This window comes from Fringilla coelebs, assembly GCF_963513975.1.
Source record: "Fringilla coelebs genome assembly, chromosome: 1".
Lineage (NCBI taxonomy): Eukaryota > Metazoa > Chordata > Aves > Passeriformes > Fringillidae > Fringilla > Fringilla coelebs.
This window is the reverse complement of record NC_140028.1, coordinates 73072176-73099760: the sequence shown is the minus strand read 5'-3', so window position 1 is coordinate 73099760 and position 27585 is coordinate 73072176. Positions and strand designations below refer to the sequence as shown.

Below are 27585 nucleotides of genomic sequence, written 5' to 3'. Positions count from 1 at the left end.
GTTACAAAGGAATAAACATCCAGGAGCTAAGGAGTTGCAGCAGGCTCTGAGTGCTACACAGCTGAAGCAATAAATCAGCTGCATTTCCCCAGCAGAGAGAGCAGTGAGGTCTGAGCATTCTCTGAGTTCTCTGGTTACCATCAGCACCTGTACTGCTCCACACTGTCACCTTTAGATGAACTGGAAGGCAACAAAATTAGAACTTGGACGGCAAAAGATTAAAATTAAACTCTTGTCAGTCTGGTAAAGGCAATTTTGGAAAACATGCCTATAGCATAAATGATACTTCTATAAATTGAGTCTTATGTTATAGAGAAGCTTACCTCATGTCCCTATAGATAAAGAAGCTGGTTCAGCTGAATCGAGGCTACAGATTTTGAATGTGGCATCTTTGCTGAAGTCTAAGGTAGAAGAGACTAAAACCAACAGTGACCAAAAAAGAATAAAATTTAAGTGTCTGAAATTCAAGTGTGCTTCATCTTCATCAAATCTCTAATTTTTGCAGAGTGACACTGATGCTACCAGCCTGGATATCACAACTCCTTCCCTGGAGGGAATGAGGTTGACATGCAGGCTCCAGGGGCAAGGGAGAAGAGGTGGCAACTGCCAGAGCTGCTCTGAGGTGAGTACAGTCAATCTTAGCACCCAGGGTGGGACCCCCAACCTTCCTGTTCAACATCCCCTGCTCCTGCAGTCCAAGGGGTGAGTGCTAAAGAAGCAGCTGCAGTTTTAACTGCCCCAGGGATCTGCATGGCATACGTCCTGGAAGAGTCATTCCCTGCTGCAGGATAGACTGTGGTCTGCCAGGTGCTGGCTGCTTACTCCATATCCTTCACAAAGATGCGCAGATCTTGTTGTAAATTTGCCAAACATGTCAGGGTGGAAACAGCAAAAATCTGTCACAGCTGAAGGTCAAGAGCTGTCTTTTCTATCTCCCAGGCCTGCATGGGTTTTCTGGGTCCACAAGCCAGGCTGCTTCCATTTTGGCTTTTGGTAGTCCCACGAGGTTTCTATTCATTCTACAGCTTGTTTTGCCGGGCTCCATGGCCCTTTTCCCATCCAGAAATGTGCATGCTGAATGTGGTAAGGATTGAGGAAACTGTTACAAAGCTTGATTTATTTCTCTTTACCCAAAGCATGTTTGAAAAAATTAATAAACTGAGCTTTCACATTTTTTCCCTTGTTTCAAGGGGTAACAGTGAACATAGTAAAACTGTTAAGTAGTGCTTTGCATCTAAGGAATAGAAGGCATGCTAAATATGAAAAATGTCTTTCTTTCATTAGAGAAAAATTCAGTATACTTCTAAATAAATATCTGGCTGCAGAAAGTCTGCAAAGTTTTTTTAGTAGTGGAGAAAAAAAAAACTAATACAAGCCATGGGATGTGTCAGCTGCGTAGGGAATGGGGTTTGCTGCTCAGGATGAGCCTCCTACTCCTCTGGAACACCATTAGGAAGGTTTGGACCTTAAGAGAAGTGTGATTTCAGTGTGGTTTCAACCTGGCACTCTTGGAGGTACCAAGTGACTGTTGGGTTGGGATCATTCAGCCTAGGTTAAGCTCTGTGCCCCAGGGTATGGTCCTAAACTAGGTGGTTCCTGATGTGCCAACAGCTGGAGTATCTAGCAATACAAATTCCATCTGAAGGAAGGCACAAGGTGGTACATTTAAGGAGTTCTCCAGAAGCGCTGTCTGGTCTTTATGTTGGCTTAATGTATGCACCAATTCCCTGTTTACCTCCTGCTTGTCCAGCAGTTTAGGACTGTTCTGCTGCACTGTGAGGATATTTGGCGCTGATTTCCACAGAGACTTTTTCCATAGATCAGTGTTGTCCAGAAAGAGCATCTACAAAAGCACCACACTACTTGCCATGAATTGCAGCTCTGCAAAGGCACTGGACCATACTCAAGTATGGCAGCAAGGCAGCATTCCTGCCTGGGGAAATGCAGCTGTGCAGTTTCCTCTCTCCTTCTCAGAAGGGACCATGAGACTGAGAGTGTTAAACTTACATTATTAACCACGTGTTCATGTCTGATGACAAAGTCACTGCACTGTTGGGCAGCAGCAACACAGCGCTGGGTGCAGGAGAAGAGAGTTTGCCACAGACTGGAGACAACAGCTGGGGAAGAGTTTTAGCTGAAAGACTGTGACAATCCCACTCTTTGCTTGATGGGAAGCCAACTTAAGTGTGATTTTGCCCGGAAGGAAAAGTGGTGCTATGAACTTTTGTAAGCTGATGATCTTTTCCTCCCATCCAGTCAGTTTGCTCCTGGAAAGTCTGTAGCCACGATTGTTCCATGATACCAGGAACTGGGGTTTTTCAGAGGAAAAGAAGCCCCTAAGATAATTGTTAATAATTCAAAATGCTGTTGTTTAGCTGAACAAAACATCTACCCTAATTCTTATCAATTTAATTTATAAATAAATAAAATAAATTTTTTGTTTAATCTTTAGTCTTAAAACAAATCTGCTTGGATACTTTGAACATGGCTTTCAAAATTTTGAATGAATGTTTTTTTCCAGTGGAGATGGTCAAAACAGTTTTGCACAGCTTTTCTCAGTATTCTTTTGATAAAATGTGTTAATGCTAATGACTGTACTTCAGTACAGCATGGATGAAAATGCAAGGGCAGCTGGGAAGAGTCTTCACAACAAGTATTCTGTATCATGTGATGTCAAAGATCCCCAGGCAAATGTAGCTAGAAGCACCAAATCTCTCAGATGGCTAAAATCCCAGCTGAGTCTCAAATTCACTGTGCAGGGAAGGGCTGTAATCTGCTAACGAAAAGCAGTTGTACAAAAGTCATTCTGGCAGCTGCATCTGTCATGCTGCCTCTCCCCCACCCTGCCTTGATAGACCCACCCTTCCACCCAGTCGTGTGCTTTTCAGAGACACAAATAGGCAAGCACAAATGTCAATCATGTGAAATCTATCCCTTAAGACAGTCCTTCTTTCCTCATCCTGCCTTACAGTCTGATTGAGCCCCATTCGCTGAGCCCCTCAGCGAAATGCTCTCAGAATTAAGGCCAAGTACTGGGCAGGACCCCGGGGTATCCCGGTGCAGCCATGCAGCTCCCTCCACACTGGCAACACCCCTGTGTTCCAAGAGGGAATCGGGCCTCAGGGCCTGAATGGTGACAGGGGGGCTGATGCTCCTCCTGCCCCGCCACCATCGGGGGAGCGCTTTGGCGGCTCCCTGCGCCCAGGAGAGCAGCCCTGGGTGCGGCGGGCGGGCACCGGGCCGGCGCGCAGGGAAGGCGAAGCCCGCGGTCCCCGGGGCAGGGCGCGCCGGGGGTGTCCCCGCGGCCTCCCGCCGGCAGGCGGCGCCCGCGGCCCCGGGGCACAGCAACATTCCCGGCGCTTGTTCCCGTTCGCGCCAGGCCGTCAGCCGGGGGTGAGCCGCACACGGCTGCCGGGCCGACCGACGGAACTTCACGCTATTTACACATTTCAGCGAGCAGGGGCATCAGCAGTCATTGGTTACAAATTACGTAACTTTTGTATTAATTGCTACTCAACCGCCATCTGCTGGCTGTGTCTCTCGCTGCTCATGTTAATCAGTCCGCGGCGCGGTGCTGCCCTCCATCTGAGCCTGGGGTCCGTTCTGAGTAGGTGGCCAATGAGTCGGAGGTCGCGATCGCCCGCTGCCGGGATTACAGTCCCCAGTTACTGCTCAGCCCTGCTGACTTTGCTCCTGGGTGCCTCTCGTCCGGACAGCCCATCCAATTTGGGATTGTATTCCCTATTCCTTAAAATTCTAACCAAGCATCCGATGCTCACAATGATTAATCGTAACTGTCCAGCTACCGGATACTAATTTTAAAAAATAAAAGGCAAAACTTGGCTCAGACCCCTCAGGGCCGGGTGCCGCCCCCTCGGAGGCGGGAGCGCCCTCAGCGGGGCCGCCCCTCGGCGGTCACGGGGCTGCGCGGCGCAGCCATGGCGGCTCCCAGCGCCGTGTGGCTCGGCGGGGACCCGGTGAGGCGGCGGGGGCTGCGCGGGGCAGGGCGGCGGGGCCGGCGCGGCGGGGCTGACCCGTGTCCCCTCGCAGGTGGAGTGGGTGCTGTGCCCCTACGACGTCCATCACCGTGTTCCCCGCGCGTCGCTGGAGAGGCACGCGGCGTCCTGCCGGCTCCGCAGGATGGGATACTCCGCCGAGGAGGAGGTGGGAGCGCGGCTCGGGAAGCGGGCACGGGGCTGGCGCTGCTGCCCGGGGCGCGCCTGGGCTGCCACCGCCGCTCGGCGGCCCCGGGCCGGGCCTTGACCGAGCCCTTTGCTCCTGCAGGCCGAGATGTACGACTCCAGATTTTTCTACGAAAACCTGAAGGTTCCCACCATCGCCATGGGTGAGCGGCAGCGGGGGCTCCGCCTGACGGGGCGGCACACACGGCTGGGGCTGAGGAGGGACCTCCGGGGAGGGGCAGGGGACGAGGGGCCATGGGGAGATCGCGGGGAAGGACAGAGCTGTGGGACTGAGGGGTCCGGGGCCTCACGGTAGCACAACTCCGCTGCCTTGGCAGCTGTAAATTCCCCGCGGCCTCCTGAAAGTCTTGAGTGTTTCAGTCAGTAGGTTAGTTTTCTCAAATTGTAATTTGTAATTTGCCTCAAGTTACTGTTTTTATGCTTCTATCACTGTATAATTCTATGCTGTAGATCACTTTTATATTTTCGTCTTAAAATCCAAGGAGGATCAGTTTTGTCCTCTTAGGAGTTTCTTCCTATGTTCTCAGTCCTCACTCTTGCATCAAATGCAGAAAGTGTATTAAAATGAATGCTTAGAAGGTGGGGAAGCTGTCTGTAGAATTTGGCAATAAAGCAATGGTACAGAGAGCAATATACATGCATTTCTTTTTCCATATCCTTGTAACCCAGAAATACAATTTTTTCCCTTCATTTTCTCCCTTCATTTCAAATATGTAATAGATGAAAATTACATTTTTAGTTCAAATGTCCACTTGTACATGAATGAAACAATGATGTTCTGTACCATACCATAAGTCTCATAATAGAGGTTGGGGAATAAAGAGTAACCCAATCAAGTACTCAAGAACTTGATGTAAAAGTGGTATGATTTTATTTTCTTCTCTGCCTGCAGATAAAGATCTACAGTTTCACATTGTTAAGCAGGCTAGAGCCCAAAGTGCAAAGGAAGGTGCAGGCTATAGCGAAGGTAAGGAGCAAGCAAATACTGACATGATTTCATCAGCCTCATGTGGAGAGCTGCCCTTGTCTCCCTCCTTGCTGCTTCCTTCATTCCAGTGAGAACTGCTGTGGGGAATTCACTTCATTTATTTTTAATATTCCTTCCCCTGCACATTTTGGAGTGTGCTTACTTTCTATACTTGGGGCAACTAGATGAGAGACTTTGAGTCTGTTGTGCTCATATCTCTTATTGTCTTCAGGACTGAAAAAACCAAACACCATGGTGGTTACTATGTTGGACCATTTCAAGACTGAACTAAGAAGTTGTGTAAGAATTATGCTGGCACATTTGCAATGCAGCGTTGTCCTTTGTCACTACTTCAAGCTCACTAATTCCTTTATGTTTCATTTTTCAGTGGGTTTTGTGACCAGACAGGGACCAGGCTAGGATGGAGTCCTTGAAGGTTAAGATTTAGATCAAGTCGAAAAATAGGGCTCCCTGTAGAATCTGTAGAGCTTTAGTGTATGGTTGAGAAATTACTGCAAAGAACACTTGCTCTCTGTAGACTTCGGTTTGTTAAAGATATACATGCAAAAAGAAAAGTAACACTGAAACTTTTCTGACAGTGAAATACAGCAGCACTTGCTTGGACAGCTTTTCATGTTTTCTTTGTTTCTCTGGCATATCAAATAGAGGCTTAATGGACAGTTGCATGGAAAGGGGATGTCATGGGATGAGCACTGTGTTTTGAGCATGTGAGGTGCATTTCCTCTGAAGGGAAGTGGGAACTCATTAATTTGACACAACCACATCCAAGTAGAGAATTAGCAGATAAACCCTTTGTGGAGTGGTTCATTGCAAAGGTGCAGCAGAGAGCCACTAGATGCCAGTGTTCACTGCCCAGATTTCCCTGCAAGCTTGCCTTTCTCTGAGGATAACACTAAAACTGGATTGGTGGTTTTCATTGTGACAGCTTGGCCTGTTGTAAAATTTCTAAAGCCTTTGGCAACAGAAACAAATGAAAAAGAAATTTTCATTGTAAATTTCCTTTTGACTTACTGTCTCAAAGGAAGATATTTTCTTACTTTGTTTTCAATTCTAACCATATTTAGAATATTAGCATAGCTACATTGTTGAAAACAAAAATTTGTCTCAATCACAAGTTCTGTAATTCTTCTAAAATCACAAGCATGTAATTATCAGTGCAATTTTATGGACTTCTGTGGCCTGTAAGAACAGTGCATTTTAAAAAGAGACTTCTAGTTTTTGTGTTTAAATTCATTTATTCATATTAGAACAGTTCTGGCTTAAGTTCCAAGTACAGTAATGATGAAATCTTGTATTTTAGGTTTGTTTGAGAGGTACTGTGGTTTCTCTTCCTCTTCTTTGGTGTCTTTAGTGATAGTAGGATGTGAAAGTTTGCCCAGCTTCTATTAAGAGCTGAATAATCTGGAGAAGATCTTGGTTTGCTGTTGTTGCATACACCCTTCTTATGTGTTGGCTCTGCTGTCTGCCTGGATATGTGTGGGATTGTGTTGGGGGAAGCAGGATTATGGAGGATCAATGGTTGCAGGAAAATTGCAAGTTTTTGACTCAAAATGCCAACATTGTTCTGTTGGCAATGTCCTACAGGATTGCATCCTGTATCTTTGTGGAAGTCACTTAACTGCTGTTGCAATGGATTGAGAATGGATTCATTTGTTTGGAGGCATGTGTGTTTTAACTGGGGAATGGGAAAGGAGTGTTCAGGCAGTGTGTTTGTTTCCGTAGCTCTTAGCCAGTTATCTGATCTGGAGCACTTTGAAACTGCCTTTGTAGTCCTTTTAGCTATAAATTCCTGTGTCAGTCTGTTTTAAAAGCTCTGTAGAGAAGTTGGCAGTGTGAGTGAGACTGATTTTCACAATGCTTGGTTATCTAGTCTCCTAGAAGCTTTCATTTTTGTTGTTTACATATATATATATATTTTTGTTTTGTTTTACAAATTTTTTTTGTTGTTGTTTACATATATTTTTAGGAGTAAGATAAACCCACAAGTTAGAGCTGCAGCCTCTCTTGGTTTAGCTTGTAAGAGCTAAATCAAGACCTGAAACTCATGGGAAATTACAGAGGTCATTTCGATATAATCTAGTACGATTCCTTTGTGGCATATGAAAACTGTATCTGTGTAAGCAGTCAAGAGGGCTTTTACAGCCTGAGGGGGGCTTGGGAGGGATCTTTGACTGGTTTTCATCTTTTCAAATTAAGAAGGTTGAAACTTCTTACAGGTTCATAGGGGAAGGATGAAAACAGCCTGGGAGTTTACTGCATTGTTTGTTTGTTGAGCTTCTTGGTATTTTCCTGCATAATTATGCTACTTTACAAGTAACAGCTCTCTGTTCAACCTCCAGGTTCTTACTCGTTACTGCCCATAGAAGTTCCTCAAAACCACAAGCGTTTCACCTGTGACCTGACCCAAGCTGACCGCCTTGCTCTTTACGATTATGTTGTTGAGGAGACAAAGAAGCAGAGGTCCAGATCCCAGATAACAGAAAATGACAGTGATCTCTTCGTGGATTTAGCAGCAAAAATCACCCAAGGTTTGAAGAATGATCTGTTGTTGAACTTATGGCTCAGAACTTTCAGTTTGTCCAGTTACATGAGTTTTGTTGATAGCCAAACAGAATTGATTGTGCTTTTTTTTTTATTTTTTTGTGTAGAGCATATTGTTCTTAAAAGCTACAACAAAGATCTGGGATCACAAAATGCTAGTTTGTTGTCCTTTATGATGTTTACCTTCTTGGAAAACCTCAGTGCTCTGCTCTTGGCACATGTATTGTGTGTATCTGTCTTTGCTGCAGCTGTCTTAATGTTGCCAATGTGCTGTGCAGCTTGGAACAGTTATTTGCTGTAAGACATGATGAGATTAAAGATTGCTTAAGAGTAAAAGCTGAACAGGAGAGGTTGGCAGTCATCCAGGTGGAGCTCTTGAGCAAGGTACTGGGACCTCTCATCCCTGTTGAGTCATGCCAGTTTGTAACTGTACCAAGTGCAGCAAAGGCATCTGTGTCACCCTGCAGGCCCCTGCTCTGCCTAGGAGGTGTAACAGTGCTTATCATCTATGCAGGTAACTTTTTTACAGAATCTGGTTTTCTCATTCTGTGTCTTACTGTAATACTGGCTTTGAAAACATGACTCATATTTAGAAGGCATTTGACCAAATAACAAGTCTGTATATTGGTGTGGATCACAGTTTGGAGACTGAGATCACATAACAGCGTTTGCTTGGTGGCTTTTTACTTGTGTGTAAACAGCCAGCAAGAAGGTTGGAGGAGGAAGCTTGAGATAAATTCACCATAGTTACTAAATACAGAAGGAACTTGAGAAAGAGCACAATTATTTTATGTTCCTGAATGCATGAGGCCTGCATACGTGCAGGTGCTAACATCCTGCTAATGACAATTTGTTTTACTCCCAATTTTTTGCTAGATGATAGTCAGAAAGGTCCAAAGTCCCATCTTGAAATTCTGGCTGAAATGCGAGATTACAAAAGGCGGCGGCAGTCATACAGAGCTAAGAATGTTCATATAACAAAGAAGTCCTACACTGAGGTGAGATGGGAGGGAAAAAAAAGGCTTTTATGCACAAAAGTGTTTATTATATATCAGCATAAACAATTATGTATGCCTTCAAAGACAAACTATGTGTCTTTCTCTGCTTCTTGTATCCTGCTTTATTATTGTTGCAAACTACAGAGGAATGTTTTTGGTCTGTTACAGCAAGTTACAAATAATGAGCATTTCTAACTGCTTAGGTTTGAATGTGAAAATGCCAGCAAGATATAGCTCACTAATGGTGCTATTTAAATTTATGCAGAAACATTTTTCTGCAAATAAGACTTTCCATTCAAACATCTGATGTACAGGGTTTGGGGGAGATTTTTGTGAGGTTTTTTTGAGATGTTTACAGTTTGTTTAGTGCTAGTTCAGGCACTAACATGACATGTTTGTTTTTAACATACCTTAATTTCCAGGTGATTCGGGATGTGATTGGTGTGCATATGGAAGAGCTCAGCAATCAGTGGCAGGAGGAGAACAGGTTGGATAATGCAGAGATATGTGAAGGAGGGAAGTCAAAGTCCTCAGGCAGGTAAGCCACAGCTGACAGCTTCTTCAGGCATGAAGCAGATTGTAATTTTATCTTACCACCTTGTTCTAATAGCACATACCAACATTATCTGCATTATCATATGCATGGTTTATTTTATACTAATTCTATTAAGTCTTGCTTGAGAAACTCTGCCTACATGAAGGATGGAGAGAAATTAATAAGTATCTTTCTTTCAGAGGTAAGTAGGTTGGTTGCAAGTGATTCAGCTGAACAGGTAGTTTCTGGTGGAGCTGGGGGATGAACAGTGCTCCCTCTGTGCCCAAATGTATATATATGTTGTAGCTGGTTACAGAAGGACACTTGGAAATACAAGTACACAATTTCTTACCCTTCCCTACCACATGACATGTGCTAGATATATTACACCTCAGAGTAAAGGTTTCCATAACATAGTAAATAGGGGGAGGCAGTTCTTATCCCTGCAAATGCTGCTGTGCTAATTGGGAGGGTGTTGTAGCTATACATATTTCTGCTGTGTCAAGCAACACTGCACACCCTTCAAATGTTTGTCACTGAAGTAAACATGGAGTCATGACCTAGTGATTGCCTATTTGTGCCTTTTCAACAGGTCTTTGAGAGGAGAATGTTTTTGAAACACACTAGAAAGTGACGCTCTGTTCCCAGCATTAAAATGAATGGGTGGCAGAACACTAGAACAGTCTGCCCAGGGAGATCCTGGAGTCTCCCTGTCTAGAGGAATTCAAAACCCACCTGGACCTGAATTCCTGTGTAACCTGCTCTAGGTGACCCTGCCTTGACAAGGGGCGTGGATTAGATCTCCAGCAGTCCCTCCCAACCGTAGCAAAAATATGAGTCTCTCAGATCAGGACTTAGGTTCTGTAGGTTGCAGCTTAAGGCAGGTGCTTCAAGAGTTAAAGATTTGAAGCAAAACAGAGCGAACCCCTTCTACTGCCTCCTGTTTCACAAGCAGAGGTGTTAAGGAGCAGTGTTCATAGGAAATAATTGGATTAAACAGATTGCTGAAATATGCACATGGACTTTGGGCCTCTTTTGGGAGGCATTGTATTTCTTAGAGAAATAGGCTTAATAAAAGATATGTCTTCTGTCTTACATCAGTAGTATGTCACTATATTACAAAACTGGTACTGGAAGCAGTGACTGTGAAACTGTTTTTATTGATTAAAATCACTTTATTTTCAGAAGGGAAGACAGGCGGTCAGCTTCGGTGGACTCACGGCAGTCTGGGGGGAGCAGTAAGGATACAGAGTGCACGAGACACAGGAGAGACACCAGCAGGAGTCCAAGTAAACGAAGGAGGAGTCGTGAGAGAGGCAAAGACAGAGACTCTCGGAGAAAAAGAGAGAGGTAAGCAGAAACAGTGACAGCTGACTCCTGCTTCGCAATCAGGCAGCTGTAGCCATTTTCTATGAGAATTTAGTGCAGAGGTTGAGAATGTCTCATCTAATTAAAAAGCTAGGCTAACCTCATGATGTGCAGTGTGACAAGCCACTGGTATGAGACTACTAATACTAAACAAAACATACTGTGAGATCACAAACTGTGATCCAGGCTTCAGAATTTACTGGCCCATCTGAAAGGTGGCACTTCCTGCAGCATGCTTGCAGGGCTGCAACAGTACTGTAACAGGCTGTTGATTTTACTCCTTGATTGATATGGTTAAAGGGACAGTATGTTTCTCATCCACTAAGTGCCTGTCATGTCTAATGCTGATTTCTGCTCTAGTTTGCTCTAGACCTTAGTATTAATAACCTTTCTACATTAGATGCTTCAAAACAATGCTGTTGCTCTTCAGTACTTCTGGATGTACAATTTAGCAAAAGAAAACAAATCTAGGCCACAGCTTGTAATGCCATCAACAAAGTTGATATTTACATCTTCAGACCACAGATGTGTGGGACCTGTGTTTGAGCAGACATGAGGACTGTTGTGCAGAAGAAATGCTGCCTTGCCCCTTGTATTTGGGTAAATGCATTACATAACTGTATGGATGGTAATGATGGCTTGTCTCAAAGCTGGCTTCATTACACCATGATGCCATTCATCCTAAACTAATTGCCTCTCTGGCACTGCATGACAAGGCTTGATTAAAGCAGCATGGAAAATAAACTGTCTAAAAGCAGTTTACTTTCTTTCCTTAAAGGAGGACATGACTGCATTTAATGAGAGCTTTCCATTTTCCAAGTTGTTTTTTCTCTTCAGACTCTCACTCTGAGCCTAACAGCCCACACAATGTTTATGTTTTTGTTGCAGGGATGAAGACAAGTATTACAATTATAAAAGAAGGAAGTAGGAACAAGAACCTGATGACTTTGTTTGTCAGCTGCTCAAAACATCACTTCCACACGAACTATTGTTACTGCTGTTTTTTCCAAGACAGTAAAGGTGTGCACGTAATATTGGTGTTGCATCACACCTGTGCTGCTTGGAGATGACAAAGCGCTACAGTTTATCAGGATGGAAGCAGTATATTTCAGATAATTTGTAAATCTGTAACATTTATACATCTGTTAATTAATTATATTTATCTCTCATGTATTTGAGTTATTCTCACAAGGCTGAAGAATAAAATTTACAGGAGGTTGTACGTACTGTCACTAAATATTTGGTCTAGTTTTGACAGCTTCTATATCTGCTACAGCAGTCTAACCAAACAACTCTGTGTCAGGTATTCCTCATCTATGTGACAAAAGCAGTAGCTTTACCTGTCAGAAAACAAAATTTATTTTAAAACATCTTTATTTAGACAAGTTAATCCAAAAATGAAAAAAGGTATTTAAGTTCTAAAAGGCTTATAATTAGAGGGAAAACAATATGGAACCACTGCAGTCCTTGCATTGGTTTTGTGTACCACCTTAGCCACAGGGTTCTCATTAAGTTCTTTCAGTAGGGTCTGATAAAACAGTTTAAATAGAGCATGTCCAGGCAGACAGGGTAGTCTGAGGACCAGCTGTATTTGTGCCAGAGTCAAAATGAAGTCAGAGCTACCGGAGGCATAATGAGAAATGCTCCAGTTACAGCTGCCCTGGCTAAACTCAATTCCATGTTTCACTTAATCAGTTGTCAAATGTAGGTAGGAAGCTTGGTAACAAAATAACTTTTGCTCAATTCAATATCAGCAGATGAGTGAAGGGGTCACTCCCTAGGAGTGGCCATCAGTATCTGAGAGGCTGGAGAACAATATAACCATGTATTTTTCAATGAACGTCCCCTGAAGGGCCATCTCAAGAGCAGGACAACGAAAAGGAAATTCCAGAGAAGAGGATCACGTTCTGGAATGTGCAAATTATGGTACTTTGAACACAAATTATTTATTGAACTTATTTATTCCTTCTTTTATTTTTCTTCTCATCTCATGCTGAAGAGTAGGGTTGGTAGGGTTGATCAATAAAATATGAAGGAGTATGGCAGGAAGTGTCTGATCAGCACCATGCCAGAGTGTTTGTCCCTGGAAAGGAATAAACCAAAATTTTTTAAATGGCACTTTCACATGGTAAATCCTACTATGCTGGAAAAGATACAATTTAGGGCTATATGAAATGCAAGGAAAAGGGGCAATGATTAAAAAGTGGTTATTACTAAAAACTGTCAATCTGATAACTAATGGTGAAAAAATTCATTTGTATGCTCTTGCTTTGGAGCTCCCATGACCTTGGAGCTGGTGGCAATCTAAGACAGTGTAAGGAGTTTGTGTGGCAATGTTTTTTGGGGGGCGGGGGGGGTCACAGTGGTGCCTTCTGTGAGCTTCTGAGAGAAGCTTCCCCCACGTTCTAGAGAGCCAATGCCAGACAGCTCCAGGACAGACCCGCCGCATGGTGGCAGCGCCTCTGAGGTTGTGTCAGCCCGCCATGCACAGAAAGAACAGTTCCAGAGAGATGGTGGGAACAGTTAAGTGTATGCAAACGTACTACACGGGCAACATGTGAAACACAAGCCTGTTACAGATCTTTTAATTGGTGTAAGTGCATTTTGTGTGACCTATGTGTGACTATGGATACAATGAGAGAACTTCCAGTCTCTCTCTCTGATTTATGATCTGTTAAATCAAAGAAACAGCCCAGAAAATGCTGCTGGTTCCAGAAGCAGGAATATGCAGATGTTAAAAGCCTGTATATAATAGCTTCCTATAGGAAAAGTTCTACCACCCTACAGAGACTTCAATATTTCAGAGAAAGATGAATAAATAGCAATTTATCCTTTAACAGTGCAAACACTGAAGTTGACAAAAAATAACTGTATATTTTTGATACAATCTTAGTCAATCCTTACTCCTGTCATCATGGCTATGCCCAAAAGAAAATGGACGATTCACCTGAAATTAAAGGCTTATGGAGAACCCAGAGGCAATTGAGACATTAAAATTCCTTGCACAGATTTTTACTTACGCTTGTTCTTTAATTTCATGGAGGAATGCATTAGTTTCTGTCTCTGATATCTCTCCATCAATACTGGCCAAATACAAATATAGGAATGAGAATGTTTCGAAGGGAATTCGAGCTGCTCCGCCTTCTGGGTCTCTTGTTAGGATCTCACAGGCCTGTTTCATTGAACTCAGTAAGGACTGCAGGGTTCCAGCAAGAAATGAAAGGAAAAGAAAGTATCAGAGCCACGAACATCCTTGCATATCATGGCAAAATCCACACTAAGCCATTAAAAGGGAGGGTAAATGACATGAAGGTGTTCTCATCATTGCCTAGCTTTAAACCCGAAATTTGCTCTCTAGTGCGGGCGCAAGGGTGGAAACAATAATGTAGTTCTAGTAGAGGCAGGAGTAAAAAATACCAGAACCTTGCGATGGCTAAAGATTGCATAGGGTAATCTGACTCTCTCCATTAGAGCCAAATTGCACTGCTCTGCTACTGAAAAAGCTCCAACATCACTGTATCTAGTAAAAGATCTTTCTGTGTGTGTGTATATTACCTCAATGGCTCTAAATGAATTCTCAGCAGCAGTTAAGACAGACAAATCTATAACCCCCAGAAAATGAATATAGGTTTGGTGATTTTATAATGATATTATATTACATAATTTTTAGATTATATTTTCGCTGATATTTACTGTTTCCCCTATCTCTATGCAAGTTCCATTTTAATATAGTAAAAAAAGCACGGAGTAAAAAAGCATTTAAAGAATACTTCAGTTTAGTCAAAGGCCAATAACATCCAAGTTACCTTTAAAAAACATGCCTCAAATTATTAGTTCCAAATATACTTTGAAAAAATACTTCTTTAATATGGTGTTGACAATCCAATGCCCTATGCATGCTGAGATATATTGGGAAAAGTGCTGAAAATTTCAGCCTTGAGTTTCATTCAGTCAAAGACTGGTTGGATACCATTAAAGAAACACACAAGTAAACCCCCACACACAATATATATCCAAAATATAAAAGCACAAAACCAAACCAACATAGGCTTTCTTCCACCTAAGTCTTATTAGTTTTCATTGCAACTTTTTCAAAAACATTTTCATTAACAAGCAAGCAATGTGTATGTAAAAAGATAGTATTTCCTAACAGTAGAATAGCACTATTTAAAATAAAAGCAGTATCTGTTTAGGATCTAGAACACATGCCAGAGAAACACCATTTTATAATCCTTTACCAGTTTTACTTAATGCATCTCCTCCCCTGGAAGGCTTCTCAGGGAAAAGAGAGGCAGCTCACTCTATGATGGCCAACTCTACATTTTTCATTTGGCTACCCTTCTACTGCCCTTTCTGGTCCTGCCACCCAAACTGCCAGAGTCTCTCACAACACGGCAAAGTTATTCATATCCATTTTGCCAACCTTGGAAGACAATTTAACAGGCTACCTGTGTGGTCATTTCTCCTTTCATAAAGGCTTTTGTAAAAATAAATTGATGCTTTACAAAATAGATAATTCATACTGGTGCTCTTAAGAAGTTCATATTTGTCTACTCTTGTATCTCAACCACGACCCTGTTTGACTGTGAACACAATTTACAGCTGCAGGAAATGAATGCAAATTTCTCTCTGGTTTAGGAAATTGAGATCTAGGTGTCATTATGTAGTAATGAAATCAAATAATTCACTTAATATCCAAAAGGATGGTGAGATGGTGAAATTTAGTCTGTCTAGCTCCATCAGAATGATGGTCCTGTGACTCCATTTTTAGTATTGGTTTATTTGCGGGTTTTTTTTGCAGGAGAGAGGGGTTGGGGTTTTTTTAGATAAGTAATGCTGCTGTTACTATTTTTAAATGAAGAAAAGAGCCCAAATGACAAGATCATTTTGGGAAGGAGACTGGAATCAAGAAATACAAATTTGAAATAAAGACAGACAGATGGATAGGTAGACAGACAATTGCACAATTGCATCACCTGGCCAGGTTAACAGTCAGGGCTTCCAGATATGCAACATTCACAAAAAATTATTTCACATATATTTTCTTTTTAGTACCTCTTCTTCCCTACTGTAAAAATCATTAGAAGTATTATACTTTATAAGAACATCAGCTTAATGCATTTTATAATTTTTCATTCTGTTGAAATGCTCTGCTGAGATTTTATTACTGACATTAAAAGAATTAAGTGCAGCTGTAGTAACATTAAGGGCTGCTGAGAAAATTTAATTGGCTACACAATCAATTAAAAATTGGTTCTTTAATTTCTCCCTTCAGTTCTCCTTCATGGACATTTACACTAATGCCGTCAGCATCATTCCTCCATCATCCTCTCTCACACAGTACAAGCTCCCTGCAGACACACTTGTTCTTCTACCAAGGACTTAGCCATCCTGGTTAAGTTCCTCAGACAAAAATCTGATAGACAACAGAAGAAAACATGCAAACCACTTTACCAGCTGCTGCAGAAGCAATCACCATTCCCCAAATCCATCTGCAATAATTGTTCTATGGTCTATATCGTATATGGATCCTAGGCAACCACTTGTGTTTGGATATGAGGGCTCCTGCTGTGAACGTACCCCGCCAAGCACGCTGCACCCAAGTGCCAGAAACTTCATCCATTCCACCTGCTCGCCAAAACTGTCCAATTGCAGGATAGCTTCCAGCTGCTCCTCTGGCAAGCCCAAATGCTTCCATTTTTCCCTCAGTTCTTCAATGGTCACCATGCCTTTGGAAGAAAGCTTTGAACAAAATCATGGTACCACAATAAGAACTCCGAAAACCAGAATAAATTTAAAACACAGTGTCTCCCCAAAATACTTCAAATACTTGACAGTCTCTCTCCCCAGCCACCCCCAACACATCAGCATTCCTCAACAGCATTGTGCATTTGATGAAGAATAGCTTATACCTGTTTGTGCAAGACCTTAAGGAGTCCTGGGGTCAAACCAGCATCTTTTTTCCCAGTTGCTAATGGCATTTCGAGTCTCTCCTTCACAGGAAGGGGTTCACCTTTAGATAAGGCTGAAAAATACCTAAGTGAATGGGAAGAGCAACACACCTCAATGCCCATGGCCATTACAAACTGCACAGAAGTAAATGTTCAGAGTAAGAATCTTCAGGCTCCTCCACAGGAGCAGCAGCACCTGGTAAGCTGCCTACATGCAGAACTCCCATATTCCTGTGCCCAAAACCCACAATCTTTAGACTTGCTCCTTTTCATTGCACTCTAATAATTCTGAAGGCATTTAACTTATGCTGTGCATGATATATTCAGCTCTTTTGATTGATGAACCTGAGGACTTATCTGTTTAACATTCCCCTTGTGCACTACCCAAAATGTACTTCTGCCTATTCACATTGCCACTCTCAGCATTTCTGTCCACTCCAACATAAAATTAAAGAGTAGAGCATAAATGGCATTGAATGCACATCCTTTTAATTATAAGGCTGTCAACCTTAAGAGCTGCCTCTGCCTTAACTGGCTAACAAACTGAATTGTGCAAGGAAAACTCAGTTTTTATTCAGGTGCATCTAATTTACAAGTTTCTCCACCTGTCCTGCCTCATCTGCCCTGGTAATTCCTGTCCATGTCCAGGCTATCCCATGCTGTGCAAATACCTGCTAAAATACAGCAGGCAGCACTCCAGAACTGAATTACTGTGACTATAGAAACAGATGCACAGTATGCATGCACAAATAACACCCGGGCTATTTTTCAGCCAGATCCAGTTCCTCATCTGATTATTCACAACACCAGCAGCACGTGTGAAGCCACAGCTTTGCTTCTGCGTTGCACGGCTCCCAGGGACAGATCTTGCTCTGCCAGGTGGAGAGCATGCTCCAGAGAGAGGGGCTGCGATGGGCAGCAGCTGCGCTCCCACCTGCAATGTGTAGGCAGAGCTCGCTCGGGGCTGGCCCTGCTGTGGCCTTGGCAGTGCCGCGCTGCCCCTGCTCTTACAGCCCCAGTCCCAGCAGGCTCCAGCTACACGGGTAGCCTCACCTCCATCACATTCCTAAGAAATGCCACAGCATTTAAAAGTGGTCCTGCTGGCTTTCTCCAACACTGCAGCAGTAACAATTCAGCTTCAGATTATTTTCTTTCTAACAGACAAGCTGGACTCCAGCCTGGCTTGTGTTAACAGCCTCCCCTTCCTCACACATTACAGACGTTTTCCAATCCCCCCAGCTGAGAACACCTCACAGATACCTTTCAAGAGCTTGCCCACACAAGTCATAGGGCAGGAAAAAATTATAGTGAGCAGTTGAGGAAAAAGAAAAAAAATGTTAAAGGAGAAACATTTAAACATCTAAATCAACTTTAAGGCAAGAGATTTATTATGCTGATTATTACTTTAAAGGTGCAATTTTTCAGGCACTTTTCCCAGAAAGAAAGAAGAGAAACCTAACCAGGCTTAAGAATTAGAAAGCTAATGTCTATTTTTTCCTTTAAATTCCAAGAACTGAATCTCAGATTAGAGAAGAAAAACCAAACCAAACCAAAAGAAAAAAGACTTGGTCTTTCAGATAGAAAAACTAATGACAAAAATCATAAGATGCATTTTTCTGTATGGAAATACAGCTATTTCAGAAGTAAACCAGCCCAAAACCTCAAGGAAACAGAAAAGAAATAAAATACCACACTATTTTTAAAAGGCTTACATGCTGCATTAATACACGGAAGTGTACGTGCAATGTGTAGGCTGATGCAATATTCAAAGCTCTGTCCACTATACAATAAAGAGGAGAGCGAGGTTTTGAGGGTCCATATGTGTAAGTCTCTGTTGTTAGCTGAACATCATACTTACGCAGCTGCCCACTGCAAAACATCAAAAGGCTGAGTCCTAATAGCAGCTTTAGTAAATTGCTTCAGAATATCGGGAAGCTCCGGGGGGATTTTGATCTGCTGAGCGCAGAACATAGTTTCTGGAAGAGGCATGGTGTCCAATCACAAGGACCTGAAAGAAACAAAACAGCAGTTCACAGATGCAGGATGTGAATGAAAAACTGTGTGTGCACATGGGAGTGATAGTGCCTGTCCCCAGATTCTCTCCTGTTCTACTTGATAGCTGGGGCTTCTGGAGTGCTGACGGACTTGGAAGGGTAAACAGACAAACCCTGTGTGGCTCTAAAAAACTTTGTGGCTATACCAAGTAAAACACAGCAGCTTGGGCACCAATCACAGCTGGGTGAAGAGAGCCACTATTTTGACAGGTGACTTCAAACTATTTTAAAGTGATTTTTCTCCTCAAACCTACCACAAGGAAAATTTGTAAAATGGGCAGTCCAGACAAGTCACACCCCACATGCCAACATGAAAGGTACCTACATTGACAACTCACTACTGCATGCCAAGGAAAATCTTGGCATTTTTGTACAGATACCAGAGTATGGCAGATGACCAAGTTTGTACTGTGTTTATGTATTCAAAAATGCTGTAGCAAAAAGTTACTAATTTGTGCTCGTGACAGACTTTACTTCAAACAATTACAGTGACAAACAAAACATTCATATGTGCTGCAAGCACGTATCACACTTGGCTCATCCAGCTCTACAGGTGTGTCTGTCTCATTCAGGATTTAACTCATTTGTTGCAAGGAATCCTGTTCCCCAAGATCCAAAAGAAGGGACAGAGATAGGCTATTGTATGTTTCTTCTCCCATAGTAATGAAGCACATTTGGTGGGAAACTCTTCTTATCATTTCCAGGACAAACTGGAAATGCTTAAGTTGATCTAGCAACAAGAACCTAAAATGGTTAATTATTTGCAGAAAGGAGGAGCATTAAAAGCAACAGCATTAAGAAAATAATCAGGAATTATGCAACAGAATCCTCTATTCCTTTAGGCTTCTTAAAGATAAGAGTACCTGGCAGGTGGCTTTCTCACACGAATTTTCCTGTAGCAGAAAAGAAAAAAATTAAAAGTCAGCGATAGAGCAATGGAACTGCTGTGGCTCAAAGGCTCCTTTGAGGATCAAACCATACTTAGAGCTTTATTTATGGAGAAATGCAGACAGGATACAGCATCTTCATCACTCCAATGCAGCCAATTTGCATCAGTAACAGACTTCAAAGCGCACATTTAATTACCACATTGGTCACACGCTTTCAGTAATGATTCAAAACACAGCTCTAGCCAAGGAACAGAAGCTGAAGGCAAAAAAGCTGAGGATTTCAGGACAACAGAAAAACTCTGAGGAAGGAATACAGCTGTGCGTGCATGTACTCTTGGGAAGTAGTCAGATAAAAGAATAAAATCATAAAAAAACCACAGTGCAAGAGCTGCTCTTCTACAGTAAGCCAACAGTCACAGTCTCACAGAAGGGCAGAGGTGGCCAGAGACTTCTTGGGGGCAGCTGGTCTGAGCCCCTGCACAACCCATGAGCAGCATGCCAAAGATCCATGTCCAGGTGTGTTCCAAGAATCTCCAAGGATGGGGACTCCACACCCCCCTGGGCAACCTGTGCCAGTGCTTGGTCACCCTCACGGGGAAAAAAAGGTTTCTTGATGTTCAGAGGGAACCTCCTGCACATATACACACACACCCCCCCTAATGGTCAAAGAAAAGCACAGAGCTAGGTCAGGCAGCCTCTGCACCCCTTCACCATGGGTTACTCTGGCTACAGACAAAGATCAGCTCATCACTTTCACTTCCCCTAGTTAACTCTAATTTTCTATTCTTTCCCTTCCACGCACTCCAAGCGAGCCCCAGGTGTTCAGGAAACAAGGCCAGGCGTGTCCGCACGCAGACGGGACCGGCCGAGCCCCGGCTGCCCGCGGCCCATCCGCCCCGAGCCGTGGGGAGGCACCGCCGGCGGGCAGCGGCCCCTCGCAGGCCGGAGGGAGCCCCAGGGCCGCCCACGGCCCCGGCGCCCGGACAGCCCCGCGAAGGCCGCCCCGGGGCTCGGAGAAGGCCCGGACGCGGCCCCTCACCTGCCCCGCTCCGCGGCCCCGCTGCCCCGGCAACGCGGAGGGACGGGCCGGGGCGGGCGCTGGGCGGGGAAACCTTAATGACGGCCGGCTTTAAAGGGCGAGAGCAGCACCTGCTTTGTACAAACTTTCGAAAAGGCCCAAACCACTGATGAGAGGACTGAGTCCACCATTCGTAAAGTCACAGACGCAGCCTGCAAGGTGGGTCAGGGTAGGCTGGAGGGTACAGCGGCTGGACATGAGCCAGCAGTGGGCCCAGGTGACCAAAAAGGCCCGTGGCATCCCAGCCTGTAACAGCAGTATTGCCAACAGGATGAGGGAAGTGATTCTTCCCCTGTACACGGCCTGCTGAGGCTATACCTCGAATCCTGTGTCCTCTCATATCAGGGAGGAACTGGAGGATGCTGGAGGGAAAGGTGACAAAGCTGGACAAGGGCCTGGAGCACAAGTCCTATGAGGAACAGCTGGGGAAGGTAGGGTTGTTTGGTCTGGGGAAGAAGAGTCTCAGGGGTAACCTTATTGCTCTCTACAACTGCCTGAAAAGAGGCTGTAGGCAAGTGAGGGTTGGCATCTTCTCCAAAGCAACCAGTGACACAGTGAGAGGGCACAGTCTTTAAGCTGTGGCAGGGGACATTAAGACATTTAGGTTGGACATGAAGAAGAATTCTTCACAGAAGGGGAGATTAGACAGTGGAAGGGCCAATCCAGGGAGGTCGTACAATCAGCATCCCAGGTGGTGTTTAAGGAAAGACTGCATGTGGCATGGTCTAGATGCTACGGTGGTGTTCGGTCATTGGCTGGTCTTGATCTCAGACATCTTTTCCAACTTGATTGATTCTGTTACCATCTTAGCCCCATGTAATTGGGGGTTCCCATGGCTGGGAAGGTTGCTTCCTGCAGGTACCTGGGTTCCCTGTAGCCTGCTGGCCCCCACAAGGATGCTCTACTGGGTGAGCAGTGTTAGGGTGGCATGTCCATCTTGCCTTTGGCATCCTCACACCTCCTTTCCTGGCTTGGATGAAATGTGAAAAAATGCTGAGTGAGCTGAAAAAGAGACAGGGCAATATATCCCCAAAAACTCCCTTTACTCGCAGCAGCTGCTGCTTCCAAGGACAGCTCAGCCACAATCAACCTCTGCTGGTCAGGCTCCACAGTCCTGGACATTCAGGATAGCAGAACCACTGAGAGTCTGCCACCATGGAGAGCAGCACAGCCAGTGCCAGCAGCTTCTCAGCACCTGCTGTCCAAATTGACATCACGAAGCAGTGTGGGCTCTCCTACTGCTCCAGAATGTGAGGAACCAAAGTGCCCTCTCTGCCAGTCTTCTCTCCACTGCAGATAAAAACAGCATCCTCTGTAAAGATGCCAGCACATCTCTTAGTTACAAAGCAATACCCCTCTTGCACCTTCTAAAATGGACTGTATACAGCCTGAGCACTCAGATCAACTTGGTAATAGGATTATTCACTTCAGAAAGCCTTCTCAAGCCATTGCTCCAAAGAAACTTGGGTGCTGCATGCTCTAAAAAGGCCAAGCAGAAGCACACAATCCTATTTGAAGCCAGGCCTTTTTAATCCACATTATGTCCCTGCTGATGAACATGCAAAGCCATGCAGGACAAAGATAAAATGGTGGGCTCTGGAAAGCAATAAACACACATTTTAACAACTGTTCAATCTTTCATAAAACAGGAATACTTAGCATAAGCTACAGGCTAATTATTTGACCTCAAAATACTTTGCAGATTCCTGTAACTAATGAAAACAGCAAACTTCTGACATATAATGACACACATTTCTATAGTTGTTTTAAGGCATCCACTCATTTAAGAATGCTATAGCAAGAAAAACATGAAGGAAACATTATCCTGCAGGAACTTACAGCACAGAATTCAATTAAACTGATTTCACAGTGCAGTTTCTCAAAGGTGCCTAGTGATAACAGATAAACAGCAAGATGCATATTATCTCTCATCTGTGATCCTTGCACACACTTGAAACTATCCCTAAAATGCTCCAAAAGTAGATGTCATACTCTTAATTCTTTCAGCAATTTGGTCCAGTGCAGTGAAATCATGCAGAAAGCTGCCCCACTGTATTATGGGAAACAGCAGCACAGAGGTGGAATTTTTTTTTGTATTTAATAAAATGTATTTTCATAGAATCACAGACTGGCTTGGGTTGGACTTTAGAGATCACCTAGTTCCAACCCTCCTGCCACAGACATGAGCACTTTCACTACACCAAGCTACTCAGAGTTCCATCCAACCTGACCTTTAATATTTCCAGTGGTGGGGCATCCACATCTTTTCTGGGCAACCTGCTCCTGTGTCCCATCACCCTCACAGTAGAGTGTCTTCCTAGCATCTAATTAAACCTGCTCTCTTTCGGTTTGAAGCCACTGCCCCCTTGTCCTGTCACTACATGCTCTTGTAAATACTATCTCTATATGAATCTATGCTGCTTCCTAGAAGCATTTCCTCCCACTGTACAATACAGTCTTGTATAAAAAGAACATTTAAAAGTAATTGTTGCTTTACAGTAGCGCTGCCAGAAATGCTGCTGTAAAGCAGCATACCTTAGAATTTCTGCTGCTTCCTGCTTCCATGACTCTTGCTAACAACTAGTTAAAATATCCCATGGACTCTCCATTCTAATCCAGCAATATTTTTTAGATCCATCACATTCCTTACCTAACCCTAGCAAGCCACTTAGGCAATTTGTATCTGCTGAACATGGCACACCAGTGCAGCTCTGCATTATTTAGGTTCTAATACAGAAACCCTATCCAACTATAAATAAAAGAGCTTTGTATTTTTCTCTGGTTTTGTGAGCAACAAGGAATTCTAAGTAAAACTAGTGTCCTTTTCAGGAACACAAACAGCCCTTGAAAGTAATGGTAAATACCACCCTGTCTTCCCACCCCTGATGTAGACACCTCCAGATGTTTGACTTCACCTTGTATAGGGGAAGATGCCTCTGCAGCTTTGGTGTTGGCCAGTACTCAACAGGTAAGAGATAATAGCAGATAAGCAGAAAAATGGATATGCAGAGCTGAAATAATTTTGCCATTGCTCCATCTCTCGGTATTATACTGAACTCAAAACATTCAATTTATTATGAAATGGTATTTGACCTCTAGAAATACAATCTTTTAAAATTTTCCATTATTGAGTAACTTTGATTTCTGCATATAATTTCTCAATTTATGGTTACTTCTTAATGAAGAAATTAAAAACAGATGCATAGTTTTAAAAAATTGCTGTTAACTGTGCAATTCTTTAGTTCTAGCTACTAATTAAGAACTGAAATGCCACAGTAAGAGAGCTCTAACTTACCATTATGCTTTGTAAAAGTTGTTTCCTCACCTCTTTTAGAAAACAGCTTCTTTTATTTTGCACCCAGAACTTCATTACACTACTAAGATTCAATTCCTTGTTTAATGTTTTTACAATTTGTATCATAATTTCTGCCAAGAACCTTATTCATTGTCCAGGCTGTACCATGGCCATTATTCCCAAGGCAAACAGAACAAGAACACTGATCCTATCCTACCACAAAACCTTTCCAAACCAGATGTAAAAAAATGGTCAGTGATAAACTAGGAAACACAATGATGCTGATCAGCATGCCAGGCAATCATACCCCAGTCATTTGTGCTTTGTGAGGTACAGGCCTTTGTGAAGCTTTTTACAGAGTTCTCTGAAGAACAGTGCAGCTGCTGTGAGGATTTTTATGAAGAAATTTATGCAAGCATAAGGGGAGGCAAGGAAAGAATTAATGCACTCCGCAGAAAAGTGATGTGAACACTGCAATAGGTTGGAGTTGGCTTCTTACTGAGGAAGTCACTGACACAAAGCAGTTACAGGTACTGAAGGGCCCTCAGAAACAAAATCAAGTAACTTCACCTTCACTCAGTAGAGAAGGGGCAGACAGAAACAATGCAGAGTGTTAACTATTTTTAATCAATATAAAATAACCTGTGCAAAAACAGTCAAAACTATGCTGCAATTAACTTTTTTCAATATGCGCAAGATAGCTACAGAGCCATCTGACAGTTCTTGGATGAAGGCCTGTGGACCTAACAACAGCATCAGATTCTCAACACACAAAAGGGATACAATTGAGCCAGTATACACCTCAAACCCCTCCAGTCAAGACCTAGGTCAACATAAATTGTGGTGGAAGTGTGCATAACACACACACACACACACACACACACACACACACACACACACACACACACACAGTTTCCCACTTGAAAAGTAACAGGAGTACACACCACTGCATCACTCCAGCACAGATGGAAGCCACTGCTACAGTGCCCATCAGCTGTGTCAGAAACAGCCACTTACAAGCTTACTTATCAAGTTTCTATGCCAGGGGAATACACAGCACACAATAAGGCAAACCACTGAAATTTCAAACAATTTATAAAGTACTGTTATTTAATTCCTGTTCTCTACAACCTCCATATGCTTTCAAAAATGTGTAAAAATAAGATGAGGAGATGAGATTTCTGAGAAGTTCACAATGGACAGTTCTGGAAACAAACTTCACCTGGATCTGTAAAGCAGTGCAAATACCAGCACAACAGTTGGATTTGAAACCAGTTTTCCATTAAAAAAAAAGCAAATACAGATACTGTAAGCTACATCAAAATAGCTGCAGTTCACATTGCATGATGGCCCTGATTTGCTGTTTTCTTTCATGACTTGTAAAATACCAGTAGTAAGAACAGCACAAAGGCTTTTTCTTAATAAATTTTAATATTAAGACCAGTTTGTCTGGATAAAAACACAGTTACAAGTACCACACTACTGCAAATTCTGCATGATGCACAGTAGTGCTCGCAACATTTGAGTGGCAAGAACATTTTGGAACTGTTTGTGAAAGGTATGTCAAAAACAGAATCTTGGCATAAGTAAGAATATATGTTACCAGTGAATTTATTATTGTGAAAATATATCTGTCCCACAATGTACACCACTGTAAATCAAATGCAATATTTATGCACATCAAAAATATGTGGGGAGAATATATACTCAGTTCAGCATTAAATGAGCAACAGTAAATGAAAAAAATATTTGTCTATTTTTATCTGATTTCATTTCACTGGAAATTTTCTAATAAATCACTCCAAAGGGTAATATTTGTGGTTCAAAACCATCAGGACAACAGGAATTCTGTAAAATAGTATGGATCTGAGAGTGACAGCCCAATCCTCCTGCCACTAGATTCAGATGCATTTGGCTTGTGCTTGCTGCCTTAGAATATGAGTCCAGACACCAAAGAATGAACTACCACCACCACAGCCTGGACCACATTAGCTCATACCACGTCAGATCAGAGATGCAACATCAATAAAAAGAGATGACACTTTAAAAGCACCTGCCAGATTCTCAAGTATTAATTATATACACACATGGTAAAGTACAGAATACTGAAGGAGAGTGTACTGAATAGCAAGTTAAATGTTCCATCCATTTTCTCATTACTGCAATGGATATTCACATTTTCCACATTGGTCCAGGAAAGATACTGCAATCTAAGCATGTGATTTGATGCTACTTAAAGCTTTGAGATACTGTTATGTGTTTTCTTTATCTACATAACCCCCACCCCCAAATATTACTGCAAAAGAACTCTATCTACATATAGAATTAACACAGACTTGATTTGGTGGCTCTTGTTTGACTGTGTTCTTGCAAAGAAATCTGCTAACTTTTCCTTACCTGTTTAATAGCATATGTATTTCCCTGCTCCTCAGGCCATAAATGGTACTATTATTCCTGTAAAAATTCACAGTGACCAATTCTGAGAGATTTTTTTTGGTTGGGTTTGGTTTTTTTAAAAGTAATTGTGCAATATAAAATTCATACTACAATTTTCAACTTTGGTAACTTACAGAAGAAAAGATTTCACACTGTTTAACTAAGGATCAGCTCAGGACGTTGCTTACACTATGCTCTTCGTGCTGTGCAAGTACATCAGTTAAGGTTCATCCCTTTTCTTGAGATCCTGAAAAATTCTAATATTGATAAGAAATTGGCTACAATTTAAGTTGTGAACCTATTTAATTTTTCTTGGTACCTTTAAATACTTCCATCACCTAGCTTTAGTAAATTTTTACTTATTGTTTCAATTAATGGAATCCTGATCCCAAAGCAAACACCCACCTAGCCCCTTCAACCAAATAGAAAAATCAAGCTGAGCCTCAACAAGTACATCTGAATTCTCAGAAGAGGAAATATTTTCTTGATTTAACAGCAACTGTACAATATTACAAACTCTGACACATGAAAAACAATCAGGCAATAGAAAAATGTACAACAGCTTTGGTGTTATACAAAATAATAAAAAAGACTGGACAGCAAGATACATAGTTCATTATGTTCTCAACACAGCAATTTCATTGCTGACTGTAAGACAGTTATTTACTTTTGATATTCTCTACGTGGCCTTTCCACTCATGAAAAATCATACTGTATTACTACAATAAGAACTGTTATGAACACCATAAAGTAAGCTCCAAATTTTATAAAAACATCTTGCCTCTTTGCACTATTGCTTTGTGGCACATTGTCAACAGAACAGCAGTCCAAAATAAAGTGACAACTAGATTTAATAAATTAATATACTTTTTAAAGATGTACAATGCACATTCTTTTTAATCCAAGGTTTTAGGGTGTCAGGACACTTCTATATACACATATACAGACCTCAGACAGCATTTACATCATCAGAAAATGCAGATAAGAAACAGAGCCTTAACTGCTATCTGGATGCTACCAACAGAAGCCAAAACACTGCTGAGAGTATTATTGGGAGAGATATCCAAAGATGAGAAGAGTCTATGAAAAAAGGACATGTAAAGGCAAAGGGAAGGTCAAGATGTTTAATATGACCATCTATTCTTGTGAAGACTGAGGTGGAGTTGATGTGCCTGGTTTACCAGACTTCCGTTCGTAATTCACAAGTCGTTGTCCAACAAGGTACCTGGATCACAGTAAAAAACAGAAA

The 27585-nt window shown here is 42.5% G+C and overlaps 3 protein-coding genes across 5 annotated transcripts in view; 1 reads left to right on the top strand and 2 right to left on the bottom strand.

The window, feature by feature from the left end:
• The first annotated feature begins 3924 nt into the window (after positions 1 to 3924).
• Positions 3925 to 11848, top strand: SNRNP48 (small nuclear ribonucleoprotein U11/U12 subunit 48). 2 transcript variants are annotated; one of them, XM_084221815.1, is made up of 9 exons: positions 3925 to 3977; positions 4051 to 4164; positions 4285 to 4345; positions 5095 to 5169; positions 7530 to 7718; positions 8608 to 8729; positions 9152 to 9267; positions 10453 to 10614; positions 11521 to 11848. In XM_084221815.1, exons 1-9 carry the CDS (start codon positions 3939 to 3941, stop codon positions 11558 to 11560), a joined length of 918 nt encoding a protein of 305 aa, XP_084077941.1. In that variant the 5' UTR covers positions 3925 to 3938; the 3' UTR covers positions 11561 to 11848. The 2 variants fall into 2 exon arrangements, with proteins under 2 accessions (XP_084077941.1, XP_084077940.1); XM_084221814.1 differs by having other exon boundaries at positions 10450 to 10614.
• Positions 11849 to 12120: 272 nt separating this feature from the next.
• ROPN1L (rhophilin associated tail protein 1 like) lies at positions 12121 to 19586 on the bottom strand. Its single transcript, XM_084212526.1, has 6 exons — positions 19501 to 19586; positions 18442 to 18591; positions 16545 to 16668; positions 16213 to 16374; positions 13653 to 13828; positions 12121 to 12715 (listed from the first exon to the last, which is right to left on the bottom strand). The coding sequence occupies exons 2-6, from the start codon at positions 18570 to 18572 to the stop codon at positions 12652 to 12654; spliced, it is 657 nt and encodes a 218-aa protein (XP_084068652.1). The 5' UTR covers positions 18573 to 18591; positions 19501 to 19586; the 3' UTR covers positions 12121 to 12651.
• A 5901-nt stretch (positions 19587 to 25487) lies between these two features.
• The window catches only part of MARCHF6 (membrane associated ring-CH-type finger 6), a gene marked incomplete at its 5' end in the record, with an annotated part of 43958 nt that continues 41860 nt past the window's right edge, over positions 25488 to 27585 (bottom strand). For both annotated transcript variants that reach the window (XM_084219336.1, XM_084219335.1), the window contains one exon: positions 25488 to 27561. In XM_084219336.1, coding sequence (XP_084075462.1) covers positions 27474 to 27561 — 88 coding nt within the window. In that variant the 3' untranslated portion in view covers positions 25488 to 27473. The remainder of the gene's footprint in view (positions 27562 to 27585) is intronic.